The 11,734-nt window shown below is 38.6% G+C and overlaps 1 protein-coding gene across 1 annotated transcript; it reads left to right on the top strand.

Moving 5' to 3' along the window:
- Positions 1-4,226: 4,226 nt before the first annotated feature.
- Positions 4,227-8,406, top strand: LOC121957976 (gonadotropin-releasing hormone II receptor-like). The gene is made up of 3 exons (XM_042506809.1): positions 4,227-4,766; positions 5,954-6,155; positions 7,849-8,406. The coding sequence occupies exons 1-3, from the start codon at positions 4,227-4,229 to the stop codon at positions 8,262-8,264; spliced, it is 1,158 nt and encodes a 385-aa protein (XP_042362743.1). The 3' UTR covers positions 8,265-8,406.
- Positions 8,407-11,734: the final 3,328 nt, after the last annotated feature.

Genomic DNA, 11,734 nt, shown 5'->3' with positions numbered 1-11,734 from the left:
GGGGTATATTTGCTGTATTTTTTTTTGTCATTCTGCCATCTTCTTTTTTTCTTCCTTTGCATTATTCTCGTTATTGTGTTTTTTGAGTAGACTTTTCGTTATATCTTCTGGGTTCTATTTGTGTCTCTGTGGTCATTTTCTTTGACTCATTTACAGTGTGATATTTGTGTCTCTGGAAAGGTCATGTTTGTATCTCCTTTGAAGGTGATTCTGTATCTCTTTTTGGAGAGAAAGTTTTGTAGAGTAAATCTTTTTGGCTTTAGGTTTTGTTTTTCTTTGTAGTTGCCTTTGCCATTTCTATTGCAGTAATTTTGTGTCTTTCTGGGGAGAATAATTGTGATTTCTTTTTTTTAAGATAGCTATACATCTCTGTGTTCATCCTTTGCAACTATTTGTTGTCATTTTGTGTCTCTTTTTAAAGGTCTTCAGATGTCTGTTGTTTTAGTGTTTGTCTTTGTAGTTTCTATAGTATATTCATTTGTGGTCATTTACTGAGTACTCTCATATATGGTTGATCACAGTTGATACAAAAAATTTGAGAGTGTCATTTTTACACGATGAGAGGACCAATGTGAGGGCCCCTGAACACTTTGGGCCTCATTGACAGATCCCTAGATCTGTATTCCAATCCATGCAGTAGTAGGAAGGTTTGAGATAAAACCAAAACCATGTATCCTGTTTCAAGACTTCATGCTTGTGATTATTTTCTCAAGATGGGAACCTCTCACAACAGAAGGAGGTACACGGAAAGTTGGCCTGTAGTCAAATTCAAGAAGTAATGTTGGTGGATTGTTCTTGGCAACAGGGAAAACACCATATTGCACTGTTTCCAAAGAATTTTGGAGAACCTCAGCTGGCTGCAGTGACAAGATAATAGAATATTATAAGAAAATGGGATAAAACTGTTCTGCACATCACGGTTTGAGCAGGAGTGTTACCTGGGCCCAGGGATTGTGTCACATTGGCAGAAGCTTAAAAGTGTTGAGTACATCGCTAAAAATACGTGAGATGGAGGTGAGAGAGTCAGAAACTTGGAGATTATCTAATTATAAATGATTTTCTGTCTCTGTGACCTTCTCTCTTTTGGGCTGATCTTGCCAAATACTCATCCTAAAAAAAGAAGTGATCAATTTCCAATAATCTAACCTAATAAACGGTCTTCACGTAATAGACTTCTTGTGTCCGTTTGTTAGTCCTGAATTCATATATTATAAGCATCTAATCTCTGCACGGGTCAGGTCAGTTGTTGGTTTTCCATTTTCTATATTGAACTCTTGAGGGAATTATTAGATTAAATTTTATAGGCATAAATTATTCACTCTGACTGAAAAAAACCTATTGTTTTTTTTCTGGACAAAGTACTCAAAACATTTCCATGTTATTTAGAGTCTGTCGGTGACTTAGCTTTTACTTTTGCCAAATTAGCAGTCCTATACTGATGCATACAGCTCTCTTGTTTCATCTCCCATTTATGTATGTGTAGTTTAAGGACACCTTGATATGGGCCTTGTTAGTTGCTGTGATATTCTTTCTATATTGAATAAAGACCATATTTCTGTCAAGATGACCTCAAAAAAGTGAAGGCAGGGAGCAGCTAATTAACACAGGATAACATGCAGAATACTGTAATACTGTAAGTAAGTATAGGCTTATAATAATTGTGATATACCTACACATTGTAATGATTAATTTTTGGACAGTAAGACACACTACACACACACACAAACACACATACAACACACATCACAACATAGTGTGGTTGTGTGTATGTGTGTTTGTGTGTGTGTTGTGTTCATATATAAGGTTATGTATACAACATACACATGCGCACGTAACGCGGCTAGCGCACACACACACCAACACACACACACACACAAAACACACACACACACAGTGCACTTTTATACACAATACTTACAATAATATTAATTTAATTCCTAGATAGGATTAGATAAGGTAGGATTCTTATAAAGTAAATAGATACATATTACTAATAGTTAAATGACAGTAACCATGGTTAATGATACCAGACAGGTAAAGAATGTTACACATGCAGTCACACACGTTAACATATTTAGTATTAACTGTGAAAATTGTAATTAAATCAAACAGGATCCTCGCAGAGCCTATCATCTCTCCGCACCTGCACAAAGAGCCCATAATGCACTGGAAATTCCCCAGGATGTCTCGCTGTCACAAAGGTGGCTGCCGCTGCAACACCTCGCACGTCACCCGCTCTAATTAACCAATCGGCATTGATTCTTGTGGCTCCTCGTTCATGCGGTATAGAAATTTACTGTAGAACACTGTGTGTGTGCAGGGGGGCTGATGGGACGAGCGGGGGGATGCGATAATTTCAAAAAAACATCCCACTGATATGGCTGGATTTTGGTTGATTTATGAGATTGTGAAAAAGTGTGCGGCCAGAAGACAGAGAGCAGGGAAAGTGATGCTTCAGCACGTTGGACAGCTCCGCTCTGCTCTCCTCTCTATCTGACCACCAGTGGACTCATCACATCCATCTGCAGGTAGGAAAACATCTGCTGCTTGTGTCTTTGAAGCTCAAAGTATTATATTGTTATAACAGATACGATTTAGTGTGTTTAAGTCAGAGTGTGCGCAGGTCGGTGGGGGATGAGGGCGCGTCCCCCCCAGTGTCGAAGTAATGCAGTCTAACATATGGAGCTAAGAATATGGGGGTGAAAAAAGTGATAGCAGGAGACACTGCATCCGCTCAGATCGTTATTATGGAGACAAGAGATGAGTTCTGTTCAGTTTTATTGCATCTACATGAATACCTTTATTATAATACCTGTGCGTCTGAACGGGCTTAAAGGAGCCATACATTGCCTATGTTGAGTTCTTTGGTGCATCGACACATGAGGAGATGCAGAGATGCACCAGCAGAGGACGCCCCTGCACCGCCTTACACTCGACCAGAGTTAGGTGCATGTGGTGGCTAATTACAAATTACACTTTACATGACCTGTGATGACTTTACAAAGCATGTTGTTTGGCGATTTCTCCAGTTTGTTTTCAGAAGCAGTCATCAGCGTCTATAGCCTTTACAAGAGGTTGTCAGGTTTTTTTCAGCCAAGGACAAGACACAAAATATGGCAGGGACCCACTTATGTCTGTCCCTTGGAATAATTTGACATAGGCATTTTTTTCTTTACACTTTTATTGTCTGCTGAAAGAACAACTCAAGTGAAACATAAAATATATTAGACATGAACTGAACATATTGGTACACTCTAAGAGTTTTAGATATGTTAGACTGAGAGTTTGGCACTAAACTGTGAAGATAAAAGAGGACAGCCTCTTTATTAAGTGTTGTTTTTGGTCTACACCGACTCCTGAATGAAATATTTGTCTGTTTAGCTGCTCACTGCTCCACAGCTAGCCTCTAACTGTGTCTGTCTGGTGTTAACATCTGAGCAGGGAGTGTACAGTGGGTTTGTCAGAGTCTTTTCTCCGAAAACAGCTGCCTACTGCTGCCTATTGCAGCTAAATAATGCAAAAATATTTTTTTATGGATGTGCTGCAACTTAATAAAACACATGCAAATACAGAAAACGCAAGAAAATGAAGCAATTATCTGGTCCAATTTCTGTAAACCACAAATATGTAAAATGTGTACCTTTAATATGTATCATATCAACATTTCTAAAGTGACTCAACATATGAGCCACTTTGTTACTGGGAGGTGGAGAAGATGGAAAATGCTGTGTCACTTAGACAAGATGTGGTTGCAGACCACTGTCTGAAACCAAATAACAACAAAATTGGTTGTTTTTTTAGGGTGTCATCGCTGTGTTTCCAGTGTTTTATAGCTACCTCATGTTTGGTTTGTAGCATCCCATCCTGTTTTCCACCAGGATATGGCTCAAAAATATGTTTGTGCCAACAATATTGTGTTTTCTAAAGCCCAAACAAGATCTTAGTCTTACCATAACCTATTAGTTTTTGTACCCAAACCACATTAGCCACAGTGTAGTTGGAAGTTTTACTTTATCTGCTACATAATGACACGCAAATTTAAGATATCCATGGTTTGCTAAAACATAAATTGCAAAAAATTCATATGCCAATTGGGTTGTGTGACAAAATTTACAAGTATGTTGGAAGCGTTGTCCCTCTGAGGCTGCTTATATGTTTCGTGTTGACAGGTCATTTCCAGAATAAGAATGGTGCTTCATGCCATTGTTTTCTCCCTCGGTTACAGGATGACAGACAACGTGTCTCTGTGGGTTTCCACACCTGCAGATCCTTTACAGAACGTCTCTGTCTTCTCCCTGCTGAACTCATCTGCTCCACCCTCTCCTCCACCCTGGGAGGCTCCATCCTTCACTGTGGCTGCCCGCTGCCGTGTAGCTGCCACCCTGGTGCTGTTTGTCTTTGCTGCTGGCAGTAACCTGTCGGTACTGATCAGTGTGTGCTGGGGGCGAGGCTATCGCCTGGCAGCACACCTCCGCCCGCTCATTGCCAGTTTGGCATCAGCTGACCTGGTGATGACTTTTGTGGTCATGCCCCTGGATGCCATTTGGAATATTACAGTGCAGTGGTATGCTGGGGATGTCATGTGTAAGCTGCTGTGTTTCCTGAAGCTCTTTGCCATGCATTCAGCAGCATTCATACTAGTGGTGGTAAGTCTGGACCGCTATCGGGCCATCCTGCATCCCCTGGATTCTCTCGATGCTGGGCTCAGGAACAGACACATGCTGCTGGTGGCCTGGACTCTGAGTCTGCTGCTGGCATCTCCACAGGTACAGTAGGATACATGCTGAGCTTTAGGGCCATTATCGTTTTCATCAGCTGGTGCTGAGTTTAAGCACACGTGATTAACACCAGATTAGACTTGTAGTTCCACTTACATTAGATTCTAGTCGTGTTAATGATTACCAGACAGTAACAGATTGGACACACATTTTTTTTCACCTGTTAATCCGTTGAAACCTAAGGAAATTTGCTTGATTTCTTTCAAAATGTAGATTGTTAAATTAGTACAAAATACCAAAAATTACCTAAACATTTGTTAAAAAAAACCAACAACCCCAAACTCTTGGACAGGTCCAGTGTGACAGACAAACTTTTGCTGCATTTTCATGCATGCCACGGCATCCACAGACAGAGGCTACAGGCTATCATAGACAGATATGAATTCAGTGGGAAACAAGGATGCTTATAGTAACAGTCAATCATATTCGAAGACAGCATTATAACTATTTTGCAATATTCACTTTTTTTCCCGCAATTCCATACAAGAAGAAAAAATAAAAAATAGACAGCGTCAAAAAACATTGTAACATACATTTAAATTTGTTTAGGAAGTTTGCTGTGAAAACAGGCATCACTCCCAAAAAAAGAGCTGGCAAATCATAGAGGGACAGTGAGGCTTGAATCTTGGGCACGTAATATGGAACAGATAAATAAGATACATCGGGCTTTATTACACACCTCATGTGTGAAGGGTGTGTCACTGCTGTTGTAAAGAACCTTATTTGGAGTAGATGTGGTCTGTTTGTTAAGTGTTTCTCTTCTCTGACATCTCTGCAATTATTCATGTGTTCACCCAAAGCTCTGACACTAATAACCATTTAATGCACAATGGTTCAGTCTGAGTGTAATCAATTGCACAAATCCATAAGCCATCGAGATAATTCCTAACCAACGATGCAGCCCCAGCATCATGTTGAAAAGTCTCATTTAACAACCAGCTCACTGTAGCTTCATCACCTGTTAACAAGTGTTGGCCTCAGTGTTACGTTTTTGACATGGTGTAATTGGTTCACTACAATGTGCATTCAACGGACTTGCACTACATGGAGTTGAAAGACCTCATGCATTGTGTGGATCTTTGTGTAATTTGTTTAATACAAACAAACTGCACTTGTGTTTTTCTGTGACTGCATGAAATTCATTCCTCATCTCTTTGCACTCTCTTCATCCTCAGCTGTTCATCTTTCGGGCCATTAAAGCTGACGGAGTGGACTTCACTCAGTGTGTAACCCATGGAAGTTTCCAGTATCTCTGGCAGGAGACGGCATACAACATGTTTCACTTTGTGACACTGTATGTCTTCCCGCTACTTGTCATGACTTTCTGCTACACCCGCATCCTCACCAAGATCAATGGCCAAATGCACAAGAGCAAAGGTGTGTGACTCTCAAAAGACATTTGGAGGTTTGACTAGGGGGACAACAAATTACATGTACACTCATGAATTAAGGTTTATTTTTATGTACTTTAAAATTTGTAGTGTTTTTCAAAATCAGTAATTGTTATTGTATTTTTGTTTTTTGTTTTTTTTTATCTTATGTTTCGTGCTTTGCAACACTGTCATGGAAAAAACAGTGTCAGAACTGAACAAAAGAAAAGGAGATAAATGAGCAGCTGCAGCAGACAGGAAGCTGCAGGTTAGAGCTGCTTAGATGTTCTGACAAATTTTGCTACCACTCAAAATGACCAACCAATACAATATGTGTTTTTGCAGTGTATTTAAGAGGCCAAAAAATAGGATTACACAACAATCCATCAGAGATAATGACAGGCAGAGAAAATGGAGCAGGAACTGACACAATGAACACAGGTGAAGACAGACAAACTGAAGATCAATGGGAAAGACACAAGTATATATACACAAATAACTAATCACACGAACAAGACACAGCTGGAGTAGACTAACAACATGGGTAAAACAAGGGACAGGAGACAGCAAAGCTAAGGAACAGGTGAAACTAATCAGGGCAGGACAGACAATCTCAAAGGCGGGAAAACACACAATGGCAGGAAGTAAAACAACACATGACACATGAGGACCTCGACTTTCAAAGTTAAACAGGATATAAACGGCAACAAAATCTAGGAACATAACAATGGTAGGTTATTCTCAGCAGGTAGTTCAGTTTGTCAGGATACTGGACCTTGCAGTTTGTGCACTGCACACACAACAATGCAATAATGTCAAGGATGATGTCATTATGGGTAATGAATAAGGCTAACATCATTGCATCTTAGCACTGGTGAAAAAAAAGAAAACATAGTAAATTGCTGATTTTATGCACCACCCAATGAGCACTTTGCTGTAAGTAATATGTATGCTTTTGGCTGCAGCCACTGCCGAATTTATGTTGTCTTTGCATCTCTGTGTTGGCTGCTTTAGTGATCCTTTATTCTGCTTTTGATTCTATAAGAAGAGTCTTTGTCCAGTTTTATACAAAATGTTGATTAATATTTAATCAGCATTGCCTAGTCTGACAGTTTGACGGCAGTTCACAAGCCAGGCTTGACATGATTGACAGCTGTGTCAGAGACACTCCTCGGCTCCACATGGTTTAATTCATTCATGTGCGGTCGATACCTGCAAATGCTCTTATAAGAACCATGAGGAGGCAGAGAAAAATGATTTTTTCCCCAGGCATTATCCGTCTTATGTACTACTTTGTGAATATAGTGACAGTTTCATGGAATTTGAGGAAAATTATTATTTTTTAAATACAAGTTACCTACTATAGCTCTAAAGTAGTTTATCACCTATGTCAGTGATACTCAACTTACAGCCTGTGGGCCAAATCTGAACCCAAATAGGATGCTGGGTGGCCCCAAAACCGTTTTCTAATTCACATTAAATATAAAGTGATCCACTCTCTAGTTCCTAGAAATGAAAATCCTAAAAATGGGCTAAAATCCTAGAAATGTCCTTAAATCTTAGAAACATTTAGGCCTCCTGTCATTTTGCAAAAGTGGTCCCCAAGCAAAGTAAGTTGAGTATCCCTGGCCCATGTGATTATGTTTATTGAACATATGCTATCCTATATTTGAGTTTGTCTCCATGTTGTGTTTCTGCAGATGGTGAGCACTGCCTCAGACGCAGTGGAACAGACATGATTCCAAAAGCCCGGATTAAGACCCTAAAGATGACAATTGTGATTGTTAGCTCCTTTGTCATCTGTTGGACACCCTACTACCTCCTGGGGATCTGGTACTGGTTCCAGCCAGCCATGATCAAGCACACACCTGAGTATGTGCATCACATACTGTTTGTCTTTGGCAACCTAAACACATGCTGTGACCCAGTCATCTACAGCTTCTACACGCCTTCTTTCCGGGCTGACCTCGCTGATGTGTTGGCATGCTGCCGTGGTCGCCGATTCAACAGTGCCTCACCTCGCTCTGTGGATCGTCTGTCTGCCCGAAGTGGTGGAGCTGCTGTGGAGATGGAGTCTGATCTGAGCTCAAACCAGCACAGTGGGAACCCTGGTTAAACAGTGGTGACTCAGGAAATAAGTTTTGTGACAAAATACCGTTACAATATGTTCTTAAGGCAGGTGTTAGCTGTTAGATGATCATGCATGAGAACATTATGGGAAGAACTTTTCTTGTCCTTTATAAAAACTGTGGAACTGTGATCCGTCAGCAAGAAATAACCTGTTGTTATGTATGCAGTATATGATCAACATATGTGCAATTTATTTATAAAAATGTATTTAATGGGTGTGTAACAACATTATTATTCAAATTGCAAATGGCTGTGATGTAAAATATCTATCTTATATAATGTATGCTCAATAAAGTTTAATATCATTGAGAACTATGACAGAATTTAAGTCTTGTGTGTTACAATAGGGTTCTGAATAATTTGCAGTATTAAAAAGTGATGATACATCTGGTTCTATATCATGACAGATGCGGTGAACAATATTTTCAGACTATTTTTGTGTTTTATATAAATCACATCTGAGGTTTTCTCTCCTTTAAGAGAAAATATTTTGTGTTTGTCCTTGTCCCTTTACAAAGAGGGAAAATGCCTGCTTGATGATTTTGTGATCACCAGTGCTACCTTAACAATACTAGGGAAATGTGGTTACATTTGAATGTACTTCCCAACAGTCCCGATCTTGTACAAACAATTTTCACAGACAAATGCTGAATAGAGTAAATAAAACTCACATCCTATAAAATATCACCTGCATGTTGAAACATGCCTCCTTGCGGTGCTTATCAAAACATTTAAGCTGTGTTATTTATTGAGGTATTTGCCATGCTGCAAACCACCTGTTGCATTCATTTCTACACCAGAGTATCTGATTTTGGATTGGAAAAGAATGGAAATAAAATCAACTGAGACTGCCCTCCTTGCCATGACAAGGACCACACTCAACAAGTTACCTTGGTTTTAATCTGTGTCTGATCCCTGAAGCTTTACTATTGGGGTTCCTCAGGGTATAGTTCTTGGTCCCCTCCTCTCTTTTTTTCCAACGCAAAGCTTTTCCTACCACAGCTACACAGATCAACTGATCCTGTCTTTTCCACAGTCTGTACCCCAAGAACAAATCTCGTTTTGTCTGACATCTGGCATCTCTCAGCTCTTTCCAGTTAAGTTTGTAGAATCGAGCCCAACGAAACTTGGATGTGCATATGTTGCTTTGATGATTATACCAACAAGTAAGGAGGGGTTATAGCCAGTCCCACAGCTCATTCTGGGCGAAAAAATCCAGAGCAGGCCTCACTAAAACAGTGGTCAGAATGCCAGTGTCCTGTTTGGATTTATAGGCTTAAAGGAGATGTTTGTGATCTATCTGCAAATCTGAGGGATAGCAGGACACAACTTTTGGATGCTCATAAAAGTAAAATAAAGAAACATTTATTAGCAAAATCTCTTTATTTGGTTTTAGGCATATTGGAATGTGATCAAGAAAGGAGAAAAAGCAGAGGTCAGATCCAACATTAATATAGAGCAGTCTGCAGTAACCAAGAGACCAAGCTGTTTGGCAGGAATTAAAGAGGTAGCTGATAATTTTAGCTCCTCTCTTCAAGGTTTCTTAGTTATAACGATCATATTTTAATAATAATGTAAAAAGTTCAAATTTAACAACAGATCTAACTCTTAACTCTTATTTGGATTATATGCAGCTCTAAACAGAAAGAAGACTTTACTTCGAATAACATTAGTTTATGGACACTAAGTACTGAGTACTATCATATGAAACAGATATCATATGAGCATATAAGTACTGGTCTTGTATTACCTTCACAACTTAAATACTTACAACAGAGGCCCTCAGCTTAAATAAATAAATAAATAACACTAAAGGGTCAGTTCAAACAAATAACCCAAAATACATTTCCCTCTTACTCCTTGTGGTGTGTCAAAAAATGTTATTTCTTCTTTCAAAAGTTACATAGTCTCATTTTAAGCTATAGAGATTCCATTGACTCTTACTGTACCCAGTTATTTACATACAAACCTCTATAAAACATTAACTATGAGGGTTTTGTTTTCATTTGTTTGAACTGATACCATTTTTGTGTATATGTACGACATAAAATGTACTGCGCAAACCCTTCCTTGTCACAGCTTGGTCTCTGTTTCCAACTGCAGGTTATCTACAATCAGTCCGCTAACTCCAAACCTTTTCATTTTGGCCAAAGACTGAGTACAGGACCTCAGTCACAACGGTTTAAAGCTTTAAGTTTTCAGTTGGCTACATTACACCAGTGGAAAGCTTAGAGAACAGAGAAGCACTTATATTCATTAAAGCATTGTTTCTCGTTGGTACTAGCAGCCAGTTTCTACTTTTCCTACATTTTTTTTCCATTTTAGTGGTTATTTTTCTTCTAGTCGCTGGCTCTTTAGGGCAGAAAGTGAGTTTGGCTTAAAAAAATTCCAGCTTTAAATTAAGTATCTCTGGAAAACTCACATCGCTTGCTCAAAGGCCATCACAAAGTATTCCTAACAATCATATCATCCTTACACATGTCAACAAAAGAAAACCTTTGAAATTATCATAATTAATGTTGTGAGATCTAATAATAATAATAATAACAATAAAAACTTTTTTTAAAAAAAGCAAACATTTGCTTTGGCAACTTTTCCTGTGCACAGCAGGAAGAACAAAAGACTCAAATGAAAAGAGACAGAGAAATGAATCGTTCCAAACAGAAGCAACAAATGCTTTCCATTTTAAAAACTAGCTTAACCACTACACACTTCACACTACAAAAACACGTAGACTTTTTAGGTCTTTCATATCAAATACACTTTTTGGTATCGCATTGGTTTAACAGCTTTTAGTTGTGTCAAAACGGAGATGAGGGGGAAAGGCCCTCATTTTTATACTGTTCTGCTTTGAGTGAAAACACTCATAAAGTGTTAAGATAAACCTTGAGGACCATTAAAGCTTGAGGCAAAACTTACTTTTGGTCAACAATATGTGACCGATGGTTAAAACCCTGGTTCAAAGCATTTTTTCAGGTTTTTAGTTAGGAAACCTTTTTAAAGTCCATCTGAAATCACAATCAATTATCTGTTTTTGTGGTCCAAATTATATTAATCTATCTTTAAATTGCATTGTTATTATTTTGTGTTTTACTGAAAGTAAGTAAAGGGGGTATGTGGAGATACATAAGAAAGGCCAATTCAGCCTGCAAACTAATGTTGGCAGTACACCTTGGTTGTTTCTTTTGAAAATCACAAGAGCAGCATATATGAGTCTTTAATCGTAGATAAGTAAACATTAGCTATTAAGCTAATATGGGTTGTTATTGATCAAAGTAAAAGGCTCATTTTGTGTTGTGTTGTTTCTGCAAACCAAAAATACATTACATTTGCATGTTTTATACGTATCAAATCAACATTTCTAAAGTAACTGTCTTCTTTTAGAGCATTGATTTTCTTCAAGAGAAAAAAAACTGTGGAATTCACTTTCAGCTGGACTTTAAATGCAGTTGTGGG

Source organism: Plectropomus leopardus, chromosome 18, assembly GCF_008729295.1.
Source record: "Plectropomus leopardus isolate mb chromosome 18, YSFRI_Pleo_2.0, whole genome shotgun sequence".
Classification (NCBI taxonomy): domain Eukaryota; kingdom Metazoa; phylum Chordata; class Actinopteri; order Perciformes; family Serranidae; genus Plectropomus; species Plectropomus leopardus.
This window is presented reverse-complemented; position numbering and strand designations above follow the sequence as displayed.

Bases quoted from the DNA above. Each gene is read 5' to 3' on its own strand.
- LOC121957976 (XM_042506809.1), top strand. From the start codon at position 4,227: ATGACAGACAACGTGTCTCTGTGGGTTTCCACACCTGCAGATCCTTTA. The intron at 4,767-5,953 runs GTACAGTAGGAT...CTTCATCCTCAG, and splicing joins TGCTGCTGGCATCTCCACAG to CTGTTCATCTTTCGGGCCAT. The intron at 6,156-7,848 runs GTGTGTGACTCT...GTGTTTCTGCAG, and splicing joins CCAAATGCACAAGAGCAAAG to ATGGTGAGCACTGCCTCAGA.